This window comes from Corythoichthys intestinalis, chromosome 12, assembly GCF_030265065.1.
Source record: "Corythoichthys intestinalis isolate RoL2023-P3 chromosome 12, ASM3026506v1, whole genome shotgun sequence".
Taxonomy (NCBI): Eukaryota; Metazoa; Chordata; class Actinopteri; order Syngnathiformes; family Syngnathidae; genus Corythoichthys; species Corythoichthys intestinalis.
In genome coordinates this window covers 8,773,466-8,792,440 of record NC_080406.1, presented here as the reverse complement: position 1 = coordinate 8,792,440, position 18,975 = coordinate 8,773,466, and the positions used below count along the sequence as shown (strand labels likewise).

The 18,975-nt window shown below is 41.1% G+C and overlaps 1 protein-coding gene across 1 annotated transcript in view; it reads right to left on the bottom strand.

Moving 5' to 3' along the window:
- Positions 1-174: 174 nt before the first annotated feature.
- rcbtb1 (regulator of chromosome condensation (RCC1) and BTB (POZ) domain containing protein 1) overlaps positions 175-18,975 on the bottom strand; it is a 33,578-nt gene continuing 14,777 nt past the window's right edge. The window contains exons 4-12 of the mRNA XM_057852215.1: positions 18,725-18,891; positions 18,112-18,270; positions 16,862-16,969; positions 15,458-15,600; positions 14,444-14,634; positions 10,836-10,962; positions 4,252-4,403; positions 4,055-4,185; positions 175-3,984 (exon numbers count right to left, since the gene is read on the bottom strand). Of these exons, the coding sequence (XP_057708198.1) occupies positions 3,844-3,984; positions 4,055-4,185; positions 4,252-4,403; positions 10,836-10,962; positions 14,444-14,634; positions 15,458-15,600; positions 16,862-16,969; positions 18,112-18,270; positions 18,725-18,891 (1,319 nt within the window). The 3' untranslated portion in view covers positions 175-3,843. The remainder of the gene's footprint in view (positions 3,985-4,054; positions 4,186-4,251; positions 4,404-10,835; positions 10,963-14,443; positions 14,635-15,457; positions 15,601-16,861; positions 16,970-18,111; positions 18,271-18,724; positions 18,892-18,975) is intronic.

Below are 18,975 nucleotides of genomic sequence, written 5' to 3'. Positions count from 1 at the left end.
GTATCTGATTTTTTTGTTACCACATTGGAGTTTTTAAAATACATTTTTTTCTACAAGTTTGTGTAGTCATAGTTTCAAAAAAATACTGTACTGCAGTACAGAAGACAAGTTCTGATGAACACAGCAATTAGTTGGAGAGTACAGTATTAGATAGGTATGTCTTTATAGATTGCCCCCCCCCCCCCCCCCCCCACCTAAATTGCCTTATTGGTGGTGCTGAGTCAATTTGTGTTGTTTGCCATATTCCTACGGTGGCTGAGAAGTGTCAGGCGAACTAAAAAGTCCGAACACTTTGTGGGGGAAAAAAAAAAAGCACAAATGCAAGCGCATCAACAACCGTGTGGGACATAACCACAAGTTCCACAACACAATCACGTCACGTGTAAATGTAACTTGTAGCGTTAGGCTAGCATTAGGCTAACGCTAACAGCGAGCATCCTCTTAAAACTCTTGGACTTTTACATACTTAAATTTACACTGGTGGAATGAATTCCACATTTTCTGGAAAAGTCTTTAGAAATAAGACTTTTAACCAATGTACTTTGTTTTCACAGATTTCGGTACTATGTGGCATGTTTGTAGTGTTACCGCTTAATCCTGGTTTTATACATTCTGCATCTGGAGTAACTTTTGTACACCACCAAACAATTGACATTGAAATACATGTTAGTGAAGTCGCTATTTAGCATAGCGCTCTGCGCTAACTACTAACATCTGAAAAACAACAGTACAAGAGGGTTGGTGTACTCACCTCTGATAGACGCACACGGGACTTAACAAAACACGAGAGACTTTTTCAATTAACACGACTTGAACCTACTGCTGGACAACTGAAAGACGAGGAGCAACAAATGATCTTCCCCTCTCGCTTAAAAAAAAAACAAATTGCGCACAGAAGAGGACCCAGAGCGTGACCGCCGGGCCCCTGCCTGTCTCATACACAAATTTGTTTTTGAGTCTTTTGAACAGGAGTAAATCTCGCTCAGTAACTTCAGAGCTGCAACCATCATAACGTTGGCGTGCGTCCGTTAAAGTTGTCCAGGCGGCAGACATGTTTTGAATTTCGTTCCGCTACTAGCGGCTGGTATAAAGTTAGCGGAAATCTATCATTTTTGAACATTTATGAATCGTAGTCTAATTGTCACGTGTCGAATTTCGCATCTAATAATTTTTTGGAACGCAGCTGGCATGCACCAGTGATTAGAACAAGAGAAAGGGAGTTAACTGCTGCAAAGTATTAGAGTTAGATTGACTTTTGTTAGTAGGGATAGGCCGATATTTGGAAATTTGACATACAGTGGGGAAAATAAGTATTTAGTCAACCACTAATTGTGCAAGTTCTCCCACTTGAAAATATTAGGCCTGTAATTGTCAACATGGGTAAACCCAGACAGAATGTGTGTGTGGGGGGGGGGGGGGCCGTAAATCACATTGTTTGATTTTTAAAGAATTTATTTGGAAATCATGGTGGAAAATAAGTATTTGGTCAAAACCAAAAGTTCATCTCAATACTTTGTTATGTGCCCTTTGTTGGCAATAACTGAGGCCAAACGTTTTCTGTAACTCTTCACAAGCTTTTAGCACATTGTTGCTGGTATTTTGGCCCATTCCTCCATGCAGATCTCCTCTAGAGCAGTGATGTTTTGGGGCTGTCGTTGGGCAATGCGAACTTTCAATTCCCTCCGCAGATTTTCTATGGGGTTGAGATCTGGAGACTGGCTAGGCCACTCCAGGACCTTGAAATGCTTCTTACGAAGCCACTCCTTTGTTGCCCTGGCTGTGTGTTTGGGATCATTGACATGCTGAAAGACCCAGCCACGTCTCATCTTCAATGCCCTCGCTGATGGAAGGAGATTTTCACTCAAACTCTCGATACATGGCCCCAATCATTCTTTCCTTTACAAAGATCAGTCATCCTGCTCCCTTCGCAGAAAAACAGCCCCAACGCATGATGTATCCACCCCCATGCTTCAAAGTGGGTATAGTGCAATTCAGTATTCTTTTTCCTCCAAATACGAGAACCTGTGTTTCTACCAAAAAGTTCTATTTTGGTTTCATCTGACAATAATATTCTCCCAGTCCTCTTCTGGATCATCCGAATGCTCTCTAGCGAACCGCAGACGGGCCTGGACGTGTACTTTCTTCAGCAGGGAGACACGTCTGGCAGTGCAGGATTTGAGTCCCTGCCGGCGCATTGTGTTACTGATAGTAGCCTTTGTTACTGTGGTCCCAGCTCTCTGTAGGTCATTCACTAGGTACCCCCGTGTGGTTCAGGAATTTTTGCTCACCATTCTTATCATTTTGACGCCACGGGGTGAAATCTTGCATGGAGCCCCAGATCGAGGGAGATTTTCGGTGGTGGTGTATGTCTTCCATTTTCTAATAATTGCTCCCACAGTTGATTTCTTTACACCAATCATATTACCTATTGCAGATTCAGTCTTCCCAGCCTGGTGCAGGTCCACAATTTTGTCTGTGGTGTACTTCGACAGCTATTTGTTCTCGGCCATAGTGGAGTTTGGAGTGTGACTAACCGAGGTTGTGGACATGTCTTTTATACCGATAATGAGTTAAAACAGGTGCCATTAATACAGGTAACGAGTGGAGCCTCGTTAGAAGTTAGATCTCTTTGACAGCCAGAAATCTTGTTTGTCGGTGACCAGATACTTATTTTCCACTCTAATTTGAAAATAAATTTTTAAAATCAAATAATGTGATTTTCTGTTTTTTTCTCCCCACATTCTGTCTCTCATGGTTGAGGTTTAGCGAGGCCTGTAAATGTCAACATGGGTAATCTTTTTGAGTAGGAGAACTTGCACAATTGGTGGTTGACTAAATACTTATTTGCCCCACTTTACATCGGTATCAGCATAATTATTTTAAAATGACCGGCCGCTATTTAAACTAGGGATTGGGACTAGGGGTAGTGCCATTTTTCAGAGGATCGGACTCAGGTGAAAAGGATCGGGTTTTTAACAAAAAAAAAAAATTTCACTCAAGCATTTCATAAATAAGCATGTGACATCAGCGTGTTGTGCCGCATGAAAAGTCCAGGCAAAACATCATGCTTAGAGCTGCAGAAATTAAACGATTCCCTGTTCAATTTTTTAAATTGAGTTACTCGAATTATTCTAGTAATCGTTTCATCTCTAGCACACTGTGAACATGTGACAAACTATGGAGACTAAAACCAAGACAAATGCGCCAGAGACACGTTTTTAAGCATGACGAGCGCAATTGTGGCTATTTGCTTTCGTGCTTTTCTTTTTGCGATAAGTTTGGACTTTGCAGGTCACCTGAACTTCTCAGCCACCGTATATTCCTAGTCCTTCTCAAATAGTGCTTGAATTCTGCAAAATTTCAATTCAAATCATGTTTATTGATGGAAATAATTTGTTCTATTATACACTACTATAAAAATTACAAATAGGGGAATTATACAGGAAAACCCAACTACTTTCAGTTGAGTGTTCATTTGGATATGGAGGTGTCATTCCAGTCAAACTCTGACATTTGTTGTACATAGCGACTGTTCAGAAAAGAAATTCTGTACTGGTATTTCTCTTTTAATAAACTGAATGTGTCTTGTAACCTGAGGTGCTTTTCTTGACAAGTCCATTTAAATATTATTTATGAAATCCAATGTTATGCTGTCAGTGCTCAATATTACACAACCTACCTCTGCTCATAAGTGCTAAGTAAGAAGACATTCGGCTCCTTCCAAAAGTGCAAACGGTCGTCTTAAGCCAAAAGGAAGTAGGAAAAGTGCATATAATAACATGGTCAGTTCAATAATGCAAGCAATAGAAAGGAAAAAAAAATGCCCGTGAAAGTACTGCTCAGTCAATTCTTGAAGGCTCCGCAGCGACTGGCTCGACATATGAAGTCCTTCAACAAGTCGCCGTCGATTTGGACGAAGGCGTCCGTCTGGGTCACTTGTGTCAAGTGGTTGACGCAAAACTTAAAGCAGAAGTCCTCCAGATCCTGATCGACATTGAAAAACAGTTACACAACGAGTTAATCCACTTTTTTATACGACGGTACGAGGTCGGACCTCCGCGTCGTATCGCACGGCCGCCGCCAAGAGCGTGAAGGCGTTCTCCACCGTGATGCCGCTCTTGATGATGTGCTGGCACAGACGCTTCAGGCGGTTCTCGCAGTAGGACGTCGCCAGGTCCAGAAGGCCTGCACGGACGGGAGAAAAACGGTTTAAAAACGACGAGGGCGCCGGATGACTCGTTCGGGTCTGACCGATGGCGTCCTCGGGCGGCAGCTCCACGTTGTCGGTGTAGAGGAACTCCAGAAAGGAGCGATAAACCGGGAAGGAGAACTGGTCGATTTCGATCACGTCCTTCGTGTCTTCGTTCCAGTGCGACTGGAACATGGAGCGGAAGTGTTCGCACCTGAACCGGAATGAAAACGGTTTATCTAAAAAGGAAAATCGAGCAATTTTTATCATTCTGCTGTAAATATGAATGAATTTATCAGTAGTAGACGTCCAATCCATTTGAACTGGGAGGGTGGCAGCGAATGAACATTCGTTCATTCGCTGCCATCCCTCCCACTTCAAACGGATTGGACGTCTATGGCCGTCAGTGGCAGCCAGTGCATTGCAGCAGTGCACGGAAAATATGTCTGTGGTGGCGATAATGAAGCTGAAACGCTGCTGCTGTCTACAGTCCCTGACGAAAGTGTTGTCGCTTATCCTTTTTATAGAAACAATTGCTAATAACCTGACTTTTAATTATTTAATTGGTTTCAGAAGTGGCTCATATGAAAGCTAAGACCCTCCCAAATGATGTAAAATATTCAAAAATATATTTGTTTCACTGAAAAATATTTATCATTTAATGACATAAAGGTCAAATTTTGGCAAGACAAAAGTTTTGTCGCCTACAGAAAGTAGTGTGAAAATTGAACAAAAAAATGTTACATAACAAGCGGATTAAGTAGTGGTGCTGTGAGATCCAAATTTAATATTTTGTATGACTTCCATGGGCTCGAAGGACTGCATCCATGCGGTTCGGCAAGGATTCATCCAAGTCGTCAAGGAACATCGAAGAAAGCAGTCTTGCATGCATCCCAGAGTTCATCAACATTCATGGGTTTCGTCTTCCATGCTTCCACTTTCATCCTACCCCAGAGATGCTCAATGATGTGGTCATGTCTGGCGACTGGGCTGGCCAGTCCTGGAGGATCTTGATCTTTCTCCACTGCAGCAGAGCTCCACGAGACCTGGTCCCTGTGTCAACCAGAACAGTCTGTCGAATTCTGTCTAGAAACCGCGTCCATGGTCGAATCAGTCCCAGGAAACTAGCATTAAACAAAAGACAAAAAACCGTGTGGCATTTGCCAAGGCCCACAGCCTGTCAAAAAGATGGATGCTGGAAAATTGGCAAAATGGTGGGTTTTTCAGATGAATCTTCCATCGAATTACACCACAGTCGCCGCAAATATTGCAGGAGACCTACTGGAGCCCGCATGCATCTGAGATTCACTCCGAGAACAAGTTTGGTGGTGGCTAAATCATGGTCTGAGGTTACATCCAGTATGGGGGTGTGCGAGATATCTGCAGGGTGGAAGGCAACATAAATAGTCTGAAATATCAACAAATCTTAGCTGCCTCTTACATTCCTAACCATAAAAAGGGACAAATTCTGCAGCAGGATGGTGCTCCATCGCATACTTCAATCTCTACCTTAAGGTTCCTCAAGGCAATGAAGATCAAGATCCTCCAGGACTGGACAGCCCAGTCACCGAACATGAACATCATTGAGCATGTCTGGGGTAGGATGAAAGAGGAAGCATGGAAGACGAAACCCAAGAATGTTGATGAACTCTGGGAGGCATGCAAGACTGCTTTCTTTGATGTTCCTGATGACTTTATCAATAAATTGTATGAATCCTTGCCGAAGCCCATGGAAGTCATACAAAATATTCCATTTGGAGCTCACAGCACCACTACTTGATTCGCCTATGTTATGTAACGTATTTTTGTATTTGAAGTACATTTTTTTGTTCAATTTTCACACTACTTTCTGTAGGTGACAAAACGTTTGTCTTGCCAAAATATAACCTTTTTGTCTTCATTAAATAATAAATCTTTTTTCAGTGAAACAAATATATTTTTGTACATTTAACATCATTTGGGAGGGTCTTAGCTTTCATATGAGCCATTTCTGAAACCAATTGAACAATTAAAAGTCAGGTTATTAGCAATTGTTCCTATAAAATGGATAAGCAACATCACTTTCGTCAGGGACTGTATCTATTTACCACCAAAAAAGAAGAAAATGAATTAAGGAGCCAGCACAGTGTTTGAATTTTATACCAAACTGCCTTTTAAATTGTAAAATTCATCCTTGTTGTTAAAAAAAAGAAAACAAAAAAAAAAAATAGACTGTCTGTGGCAATTATGGCAGATCGTATGGAATTACAGGAGTGCCAAAATAAAAATAAAATACATGAATAAATAAATAAATGAAAATATAAAAGTATATTTTGTTATTGAGTTTCACATTTGTCATTAAAAATAACAAAAGGAAAAAAATGGGGTGTCATACGATTAAAATTTTTAATCGAGTTAATTACAGCTTCAAAATTCATTAATCGTAATTAATCGCAATTAATCGCAATTCAAACCATCTATAAAATATGCCATATTTTTCTGTAAATTATTGTTGGAATGGAAAGATAAGACACAAGATGGATATATACATTCAACACACGGTACATAAGTACTGTATTTGTTTATTATAACAATAAATCAACAAGATGGCATTACCATTATTAACATTCTGTTAAAGCGATCCATGGATAGAAAGACTTGTAGTTCTTAAAAGATAAAAAAAACTAGGGCTGTCAAACGATTAAAATTTTTAATCGAGTTAATTACAGCTTAAAAATTAATTAATCGTAATTAATCGCAATTCAAACCATCTATAAAATATGCCATATTTTTCTGTAAATTATATATATATTCTGTAAAATAATTTGTTGGAATGGAAAGATAAGACACAAGATGGATATATACATTCAACATACGGTGCATAAGGACTGTAGTGGGCATTTCACTCTACTGTCATTTAAATCTGTCTATGCTGTCCTCACTCCGAAGCGTCTACTTTTTCCAAAGCTAGACAGCTAGTGAACGACGCCTTAATAATCAGACTTCTTCCTTTTTCATCTGATTTATTAATAAAATGGCCTCAAACCATTGTCCTCTTTAGACCGTCCTAAAACTACAAAAAAAAAAGTACACAAGCATTGCATTAGCAACAACGTTAGCTTAGCACGCTATACAGGTAAACATAAACAAAAAGCGTCTCATACAAAAAATATAACATTTCGCTAATTAACATAATATGTACATTCTTTACAACAACCATACTTACGGAAAAATCTTGTCCAAGGATCATATAAGCACAACATTACAACGTAGGCGTCAGCCCGAGACGTCGTGCAGCCATATTGAACTGGCAAGAAAGCAATAAACCATGTCGCAAAGCGACCACAAGAGTTCGCTGTTGTGCTGCAGCACAAAAAGCCTTGCTGTAAAACTTACCAAAAGGCAGAATACTGTCTGAGCGGGACATGTGCGTTAATTGCGTCAAATATTTTAACGTGATTAATTTAAAAAATTAATTACCGCGCGTTAAACGCGATAATTTTGACAGCCCTAAAAAAAACATGACTTTTTTTTTCATTCATTCACTCATTTTCCATACCGCTAATCCTCACGAGGGTCGCGAAGGTGCTGGAGCTTATGCCAGCTAACTATGGGCACTAAGCGGGGTACACGCTGCCATTTTTTCATTGACTTTTCTATTTCGCTTGCCTTTTCCATTTTGCTTTTAACGAAAGTGAAAGCCAGGGAGGTAACACAGACAACTATTCTCATGGAAAATTTTGGTAGTTTTTCTTTTCTAAACAGTGACACCTCTTAAAACGATACAGTGGTGTGAAAAAGTATTTGAACCTTTTGGAATTTCTCACATTTCTGCATAAAATCCCCATCAAATGTGATCTTATCTTTGTCAAAATCACAGACAAAAAACAGTGCTTTAACTAAAACCACTCGAACATTTATAGGTTTTCATATTTCAATGAGGATTGAAGAAATCTGACCCTTTCGCCAGATTGCCGAAATCACGGCAGCCGGACACACGCTCCAACGACCCGGCCCGGCGAGACCCCGACAACTCTGCTAAAAGGCCAAACTCTGCGCGTTCACCTCATTCTTAACCCCTTGTACTGACTCCATTTGAGAGCTGGAAAAAGGCTTCAAACACAAGTTGACAATTTATTCTGAGTCGAGAGCAATCATACAGCACAGAGGTACCCAGACGAGCATTCAGGGTCACCATATCACAAGTCAACAAAAGGTTCCCGAGAAAAATGACAATGCTTAGTTAAATATTGAGTCTTTTGAAGGCTCTCACGGGGCGGGCCGTGGGCAAGAAGAAGGGTGTGTTCAGGATAATCTTCTACGCACTTTGGGCTGTTTAGTTCGTGCGTCACAGTTGCTGAGTCACCGTTACTGAGGCACCCGCAGTGGGAGATTTTGCCCGCCTCAGTGTCAAAGGGGCTCTTGGAGTCTTATCAGTCGCGCTATCAGTTGGATATCGGACGTTCGCCGGTATTCCTGTTGTTGGGACAGATCGTCCCGGCATTTGTTCTGGACTGTCCGGAAGAACTGACGTGGAGGCGTAGGCTTGTAGATGTCTTGCCTATCACATGGTAGTCGGCGTCAATCTTGCTCAGTCAGCTGCATGACGCACACGTTGGGCTTCCGTGATAAGAAGGCGTCATGTATCTCTTATGCCCTATATTCTGCTTGTTTTCCTTAAACTATGGTATAAGTGCTATTTATTTTATATTAAGTATGTTAGAGTAATACAAACAGTCGATTGGTAAATACAAGATACTATGCCCTTCAGGATAGTATGCAAACAATGACAGAAGGGGGGAAAAATAAGTAAGTAAACCATCACATTTAATATTTTGGGCCCCCCCCCTTTGGCAGCAGTAACTTCAACCAGACGCTTCCTGTAGCTGCAGATCAGCCTGGCATATCAATCAGGGCTAATCTTGGCCCATTGTAGTTCAGTCAGATTCCTGGGATGCCTGGCATGAACTGCGGTCTTTAGGTCAAGCCACAGCATCTCAATGGGGTTCGAGTCTTGACTTTGAATTGGCCACTCCAGAACATGTATTTTGTTCTTCTGAAACCATTCTGAACTTGATTTACGTCTGTGTTTTGGATCATTGTCTTGTTGCAGCAACCATCCTCTTTTTAGATTCAACTGTCTGACAGATGGTGTCAGGTTTTCCTGCAAACATCCTGATAAACTTTTGAATCCATTCTTCCCTTAATGATTGCAAGCTGTCCAGGCCCTGAGGCAGGAAAACAGCCCCAAATCATGATGCTCCCTCCACCATGCTTCATTGTGGGAATGAGTTGCTGATGTTGATGAGCTGTTCCATTTTTCCCTCCACACATGACATGGTGTGTTACTCCCAAACAATTTAACTTTGGTTTGATCAGTCCACAAAATATTTTGCCAGCCCTTCTGTGGAGTGTCCAAGTGCCTTTTTACAAACATTAAACGAGCAACAATGTTTTTTTTAGACAGCAACGGCTTGCTCCGTGGAGTCCTCCCATGAACACCATTCTTGGCCATAGTTTTACATATGGTTTATGTGTGCACAGAGCTATTGGACAGTGCCAGTGATTTCTGTAAGTAGGGTTGTTTTTTTTACCTCTGAGTGTTCTGCGCTGAACTCTTGGCGTCATCTTTGGTGGTCGGCCATGGGAGGAGACGCAACAGTGCCAAACTCTCTCCATTTGTAGACAACTTCTCTGACTGTCGATTGATGAACATCCAGACTTTTAGAGATGGTTTTGTATCCTTTCCCAGCTTTATACAAATCCACAATTCTTGATCGCAGGTCTTCAGACAGCTCTTTTGACCGAGCCATGATGCATATCAGACAATGCGTCTCATCAAGACAATTCTTACTAGGTGTGTGTTTTATAGTGGGCAGGACAGCTTTACACTACACAACAGTGATTGGGCACACACCTGACTTAAATTGTTTGGTAAAAATTGGTTTCAATTGCTGTTTAAGTCTCCTTAGGCAGAGGGTTCACTTATTTTTCCCCCTTCTGTTATTGTTTGTATGCTATCCTCATTAAAATATGAAAACCTATAAATGATTGGGTGGTTTTAGTTAAAGCAGACACTGTTTTTACATCTATGTGATTTTGACAAAGATCAGATCACATTTGATGGTGACTTGAACCCCATCGAGATGCTGAGGCATGACCTAAAGACAGCGATTCATACCAGACATCCCAGGAATCTGACTGAACTACAATGGGCCAAGATTAGTCCTGATGAATGTGCCAGACTGATCTGCAGCTGCAGGAAGCGTCTGGTTGAAGTAATTGCTGCCAAAGGGGGGGGGCACAAAATGTTAAATGTAATGGTTCGCTTACTCCCCCCCCCCCGTCATTGTTTGCATACTATCCTCATTAAAAACCTATAAATTTTTCGGTGGTTTTAGTTAAAGCAGACACCGTTTTTCCATCTGTGTGATTTTGACAAAGATCAGATCACATTTGATGGTGATTTTATGCAGAAATGTGAGAAATTCCAAAAGGTTCAGATACTTTTTTTATACCGCTGTGTATCAATTCTTGGTGGGAGCATATCGTTAACCTTAGGGTTACAAAAAATCCCTACTGTACAATGAGAGTAAAGGCTTTTTATTGTATTCTATAAGTCATGCCTGAACGAGGTCATGTTTTTGCATTCCAAGGTGAGTCTAACCTGATTTTTAGAACTGCTTTGTGGACGTAGATGTATTTGCCATCCACGCAGAACTTGAGGTCGGCCGTTTCCGGGTTGTCAAACTCCTTCTTGAGAGACTGCGCCACCGTCAGAAAGTCATCCAACTCTGAAGAAAAATACAACCCATTGTTACGCTTATTAGTGCAAGCTTTTTTTTCTATGTAATCTACGTAACATGGCTGACCTGATTTCATTGCCCAATTGTTGTTCACCCTTTCAGGAACAGCTATTCAAAAGGAGCACTTAAAGGAGCAATATGCAATATTGATGGCCAAAATTAAACTAAAAAGTATATGCATATCCTTGTTTTATTTCTCCAACCTTAATTTACGGAGTCTGAAGAGCTATGGCGAACAGGACAAACACAAAGACCTTATCTCGTAATTGGCTGATTAGTGGAGGGCGAGGCATCCGTTGTCAACATAACACGTAAAATCTCGGCTTAAGCGTGTTAGAAGTATTTCCAAAAAACGTTTCTTTAATGTGTATTGAAATATTAGGGCCAGTTCATGAATAATTGTTGTGCACATCTCACATCGGGCTCCTCTAAGACCAATGGCAGCTGAAGAGTTAACATGGAAAATGCAAATATGAGTGCTTATAGTCATGAAAACCTGAAATAATTCATTTTTTTGTTGAAAGATCAACGATTGGTTACCAAAACAGTATTTCGTGTTAATAGGGTCCGAGCACCAACAAAAGATTTATTTTTTTCATGGCAAATGAAAATGGCCAATTTGAAAGCATTAATATGCACAAAAAGTCACTAAAATTTGCACATACACGCGGCATGGCTGTAAATTTCGATTATTTTGCGTCGTTGCGAAAAATGTCTCCTTGAATCTTTCAAACAGGCCTCTCCTATTAGGTTTTTACAACATGGAGCAATGAAATTTGGGGAGTCTCTTGCATCCATATTCCAAACCCAACAGGAAATCGGGTATTTTGGATTGAATGTGAAATTTTTATCGAGTTACAGGGTCTATATCAGAGACACGGTCACCTAGGGAGTTAGTTGGATCCTCCTCAAAATTGGGAAGACTGTTCATGAGACATATGAGATCTTAAGTCTTCAAACTTAAGAATTAAGTCTTCGCCAGATTCAGTAAAGGACTAATCATGCCCTGATACAAGGTTCAATCCTTTTTATATCTGGCATGTATGTGAGGTATCCCAGCCTGAACACGACTGCATTAAAATATTACCCATTCGGCCTGGCGCCCCTTCCTTGGATCAGGAAACTCCCGTTTTCAAAACAAGTGTCATCTTACAGTGAATACATGAAACTGCTTGACTTGGTGTCCAACATGATCTGCTTTTTCTTGGTGCTTTTCTATTTGCTTTCGTCAGCTTCTTCGCCATTACCTCTATCTTCATGCATGGTTGAAATCAAATATATCCGCCGCTTCAGTCTTCTTTCTGTACGCACGTGATGCAAGCGTTGTGCCGCATTAAAAGTACCGTAATTTTCTGACTATTAGGCGCACCTGACTTTAAGCCGACACCCATCAAATTTGACACAAAAACGGCATTTGTTCATAGATAAGCCGCATTGGACTATAAGCCGTAGCTGTCCTTACTGTATTATGGGATATATACACCAAAAGATATTAACTGGTAACACTTTATTTGATGGCGGCATCATAAGACTGTCATAAGACCAAATGAACCGCCATGAAGCTTTGAACCAATTGGTTGCAAAGCTTCATTGCTTCAAGAAGCTTCATTTGGCCATCAATGCTCCCCTGAGGGAGACAGTCAACCTCTGCTGCCCCCTGCTGTCGACACTGTTGTCGTCCAACAGCGTCCTAGCATGCATTCCACCACTACAGATGTAAATAACAATTAAAATTCATGTTCTGTGCTAATTATTTCTTCAGTTACTGTTCCAGTTGTTTCATTAATAGCTAGTTATGGTATGTGGTAGAGCTGTACCGACTAGTTGACATAGTCGACGTCATCGATGACGTAAATCCGTCAACGAGCACAACATCCCGTTGACGGTTAATGAAGGGTTAAAAAAATATATGCGTGGAAAGTTCAGAATGTCGGACGCTCTGTATGCAAGCGGGGAAAGCGGCACAAAGCCCAAAAAGCGCACCAGAGTGTCCAAAACATTAACTTATTTCAAGAAACAAAGGAGGGTACACGCTTGTGTCCTGTCTCTTCAATGCCAAGCTTGGCTGCACGTCGGCCGTGAATAAACACCTAAAGCGCCGTCATCCAGATTGTAAGTCTATCTAACTAACTAACTAACGACATGTTTTATTGAAGTTGCTAAGCCTGTCGCGATATGTCCATTTATTGCACGGCAAATAAAAATGAGGGCAGTAATTTTCACAGCTGCGTATTATTGCTGCGCGCGTGCGTGTGTGCTGATGGCATATGAGACTCCAGTTCCTTTCTCTTATCAACACGCTGTAGAATTAAAGTTTAGACATACAAAATAAGAAAACACATCTATATTAAACACTGTAACGTTAGCACTGCTACACTGAGGTGAATGGGGAAAAAAGGATACCTGCTATAAAACATTGGCAGTCGTCTCATGAAAGCAAACTTGCGGTTAAAAGGTGACACTTCAAACAAGAAAAATCGCTGGTTAACAGCATTTGCAAATGAAAAAAATGAAAAATATATATATATTACTGACACTACATACAATGACAAAAAGTGCTTGTTTTGCGGAGTGTAAAGCTGAAGTTAGCTGTTTAGCGAACGAACTTCCGGTGAACACTTCAAAATAAAGGCATGTCATGTTCGTCATATAAATAATGATTTCTGGAGTTAATCCACATACTTCAGAATTCAGATTCTACACTAAGAATACCTTTAAAATGACACCCTTTATGAAAAATCTGATTGGCAATGAATAATTATTAGAATTATTATAATACTATTATATATAGTACTATACTATAATACTAATGCTAGGTGTTTTTTTAAGAATTATTTTGAATCATTTTGGAAAGGCGAAGTCATTGGTCTCAATCTGTTTGCATTCCATTCTTTCAGCATTTGAACTCATTGTTTATTTGTGATTTATTATTGTTACTTGCGTTTTTATTTGTACTTTAATAAATAATTTAAGTGTTCCAAAATGTTTTTGCGAATTTAAAAGTGTCAACAAAATTTCATTGCTAAAATAGTCAAAAAAAATATTTTTTTAAATTATTAGATTAGTGGACTAATCGTAAAAATAGTCGGCTGGCTAATCGGGAGAAAATTAGTGGTTTGGGACAGCCCTAGTATGTGGTAACACTTTATTTGACAGTGGCGCCATTAGACAGTCATAAGGCCATCATTATTATGACATGACACTGCCATGAGCATTAATAAATGCTTATGACAGATATCATTTTGTGTCATCCGGCAAATTATCTCACTTTTGAATGGATGTAAAAGATCCGAGTTGGACATGAATGGAGTTAGTGACATGATTTGCCTGATGACACTAAATGACGTGTCGTATACATTCATTATCGCCCATGATAGTGTCATGTCATAATTATGACAGTCTTATGACGCCTCTGTCAAACGACCTGTATTAAAAAGTCAATATATGACAACGTTTGCGCGAATCTCACCTACGGACAGAAGCCTCCACATGACGGAGGGCGTGGCAAAGCAGGCGAAGACGTCGTCCGTGCAGGTAAAGTGCGTGAGGTAGGGCAGCGTGACAGACTGTCCCCTGCACTGGCCCCACATGTACACCTGGCCGCTCTGCGTCTTGGCGGCTGAAGTATGCGTGGAGTGACAGGCGGCCACCTCCACTATTCTGGAGAGGAACATGAGAAGCGACTGTCAAGTGCTGTCTTTTTCTTTGCATCAATTTACACTGTGTTATGTCACAGGCACAGTTTTTTGTTTGTTTGTTTGAAATAGGTCGATAAAAAGTTTGACTTCGTGTCTGGGTTCTTTTTTAGCTTTTTGGACTCTAAGGGGCAGTTTACATGGCCACTCTGCGACACAAAGACGCAATGACTGTGTTGCGGAGTGGTCTCGCGTGCATACTGTGTCGGCGAAGACGAAAAATTCTGAATCCTGCCTCCAAAGTGGAAGAATTCTATATCAAAGGCTCCCGCGGCGCAACACCACGCCGATAACGTCAGCACTCGTATACGTCACATTGGGCATGCGCAGCGGTGCTACTAAACAGCAAATATGGCAGAATGTCGGCTTTAATTTACTGTTTTAATATTTTTAAATTAAATATGTTGTCAGTTCAAAAATACTGAACAAAAAAACAAATGCCATCGCTTCGAGTGGGCGGGCATATTTTTTTCCGGGCTGAGGAACTTTGGTGGGGTCAAAGTGCATCATTCGCCTGTCGCCTTGTAAATGTGCACTGCCCCCTAGGGCCTGGCATGAATACTACATCATTTTCATGCGGAATTGCGACATTGTTTGAATGGAGACGGGCCCATATAAATGCAAACATGAAATTTTTCGTCTTCTCGGAGAGTCACCATGTAAACGGCCTCTAAATGAGTTGATTGTCAAGGTTGTCGGTTGATCTGACATTGGGAGACTTGAGTATTTTCACCTGTCAGATTTGGAACCACATGGCAACAGGTCAAAAGGGAAGAGCTTTGTCATACCTTCCTTTCTCGCCCATAATCTGAACGGGACTCAGTTGGTTGCTTTTGTTTCCCGTGCCCAGTTGCCCGTACGTGTTGGCGCCCCACGCGTACAGGTCGCCTTCATCCGTCAGCGCCAATGAATGCGCGTAACCGCACACAATCTGGAGTAAAAATAACAGCCAACGTAGGGTACAATTACGGTGGTATTAAAAAAGTTTGGGCACCCCTGACAATTTCCATTATTTTCATTTATAAATCATTGGGTGTTTGAAGGCAAATAATATACTGCTGGCCAAAAGTATTGGCACCCCTGCAATTCTGTCAGATAATGCTCAATTTCTCCCAGAAAATGATTGCAATTACAAATGCTTTGGTAGTAATATTTTCATTTATTTTGCTTGTAATGAAAAAACACAACCTTTTGGGATACACAGTTTCACGATATATCATCATTTTGATATTTTGTCACACCCCTAAAGTTAATTACTGTGGTTTACGCTATAGTCAGGGGTGCACATAAGTGGTCCGCATGCGCGCATGCGTACTGGAGGTAGACAAATGCGCTGGGCCTCAACGGTTTCCATACGCTTTTGCGTACCGATGGCTGACCACTGTATTTGCGGCGGACACGAGAAAATCACTTCTCGAAATGTCAAAGAGGCAGGCCCCATGAGTAATTACTTCCGTGTTCCCCCACCCCCGTCAAAAGACAGACGGACGACAGCGACGTCACCGGAGCTACCGGAAAAAAGGACTTTTGCTGAAAAGTGGCGGCAGGAGGTACCATGGCTAGTAGCAAATGCTGCTCGCATGGTAATGTGGTGCAACATTTGCCGTGAGAATCCCAATGTCGTTAATAAGAGCAGCGCATTTTATGTAGGGTCAAAGAATTTTAGCCATCCAAACTTTGAAAAGCACGAAAAAAACAGAGCATGTGGCAATTAAGAAAACTATCGATGTCAAGACAGGACCCCACTCACCCTATGGACAAGTGGCGGAAAAAAGTCATTGAAGAAAAGCGCCATGAACTGACAAATGTGTTTTTGCTCGCATTTCACAAAGCTAAACATGCACGTTCAATGAGCTCTTATGAGGAGGACATCCCACTTTTACAAAGGCTTGGAGTTAATGTGGGAGTCGCATATGAATGCCTTTTATTTTGAATTTGTGCTTTTATGTTTATTCCTTTACTTTTCACTTCAAAGTAATGGCAATTTTGTTGTGCCAGTTGATGTTAATCAAGCGTTAATTGTTTATATAATGAATTAAAGGTAATTGGCTCTAAGTAAAGCTTGTCATAATTTTTTCGCATCAGGCGGGTCGGCTCTCAAGCTCAATGAGGACCAAGTCACATCGCCAGGTCCTCCTCTGAGAACCTGGGCAAAAAAAATATGTGCACCCCTGGCTATAGTCTTCACTCACCTGTTGGACACATAAACCCTGCAAACCCGTGAGTCGATTGGGAGTCAGCTGGTTGCTGTTATTCCCCACTCCCAGCTGTCCGTTCCCGTTGTAGCCCCAACCGTAAACCTGTCTCCAAAAAAAAAAAAAAAAAACGCAGGCAAGTCAGACCTGAACAACGTTCTGGATAGCTGAAGAAGATTGAGAGACAGTGAGAACCAAAAAGGGTATTTGCCATGTGGCATTTTTTATTTTATTTTTTTTGCCATGTGGCAAAATTGATTTTGCCATGTGGCAAAATGGATTTTGACACGTGCCATTTTTTTGGTATGTGGCAAAATGGATTTTGGTTTGTGGCATTTTTTTGGGAGGTATGTGGCATTTTTTTGGTGTATACTAGTATGTCAGTTTTGCATGCCATGCACGACGACATCCATGCCATTGACAGCTATGCACGTCCAAATTTTCCATTCATTTTAAATGGCAGAAAAACAATGTGTGGCTGTGATTTTTGACCATACACTCCACATTACAGTGCATTGACTTGGGTGCCAGTTGAATGTCAATGCCCAAGTCAATGCGTTGTAATAAACACCCCCCCCCCCCCCCCAAGAAATGCGACAACCCAAAATCCATTTTGCCACATCCCCAAAATTCATTTTGCCACATGGCAAAGAAAAAATGGCACATGGCAAAATCCATTTTGCTGCATGGCAAAAAAAGGCACATGGCAAAATCAATTTTGCCGCATGGCAAAAAAAATGCTACATGGCAAAATCTATTTTGCCACATAGCAAAAAAAAAATGCTATATGGCAAAATCAATTTTGCCACATGGCAAAAAATTGCTACATGGCAAATAAAAAATGCCACATGGCAAAATCCATTTTGCCACATGGCAAAAAAATGCTATCTGGCAAAATCAATTTTGCCACATGGCAAAAAAAATGCCACGTGGCAAAATCAATTTTGCTGCATGGCAAAAAAATGCCACATGGTAAAAAAATGCCACATGGCAAAATCAATTTTGCCACATGGCAAAAAAAAAAAAAATGCCACATGGCAAAAAAATGCCACATGGCAAAATCATTTTTGCCTTATGGCAAAAAAATGCCACATGACAAAATAAATTTTGCCACATGGCAAAAAAAAATTCCACATGGCAAAATCAATTTTGCCACATGGCAAAAAAAAATCCACATGGCAAAATCAATTTTACCACGTGGCAAATACCACTTTTGGTTCTCGGCCCTGCTAGGAAAATGTCATCACCTCGCCGTTGTCCACCACCGCCATGGATGAGGTCTGCCCACAGACGATGGTGACCACCAGCTTGTTCTGAAGGCAACTGGAAACGCGACGCGGGTGAGGCTGAGTGGCCGTGGAACCGGAACCCACCTGTCCGCAGTTGTTGTAACCCCATGCGAACACCTGACAGAAACAAAGAAGGACAACAAAAAAATTGCATTTTTGCGATCAGCGAGTAAAAAATACTTGCTAGTCATACTAAAAAAAATGATAACTACCAATGGTGCACCGATACAGTATTGGTACCAATGATACAGTGGGGAGAACAAGTATTTGATACACTGCCAATGGGTTTTCCCATTGACATTGTATCAAATACTTGTTCTCCCCACTGTATATAGGTAACAATACGTTATCGTGCCAATATTGTATACAGTGCTGGCCAAAAGTATTGGGACCCCTGCATTTCTGTCAGATAATGCTCAATTTCTCCCAGAAAATAATTGCAACGGTACAAAATCGGCATCATCCTATATGACACAGCCGGGTATCGTAAGCCAAAATTTATATCGATGCAACACTAGTAGCTGCTAATATCAGGTAATTGGCTAGTGATAGTAATAGTGAGAACACACACCTCTCCAAATTCAGTGAGTGCCATAGAGTGATGTGAGCCACAGGCCACCTCGGTCACCTTCCTGTTGAGCAGATTGGTCGACACGAGCACCGGCAAAAGCCCTTGGTTTGTGGTCCCGTTTCCCAACTGGCAGTAAACATTGTGCCCCCATGCGAAAAGTTCGCCGCCTGAAAGCAAACATGATTCAAGCAAAGAAAAATACCAATTTTGATCACGCAATAGTTCACAGGAGGAAGTCATGGTGTGGTGAC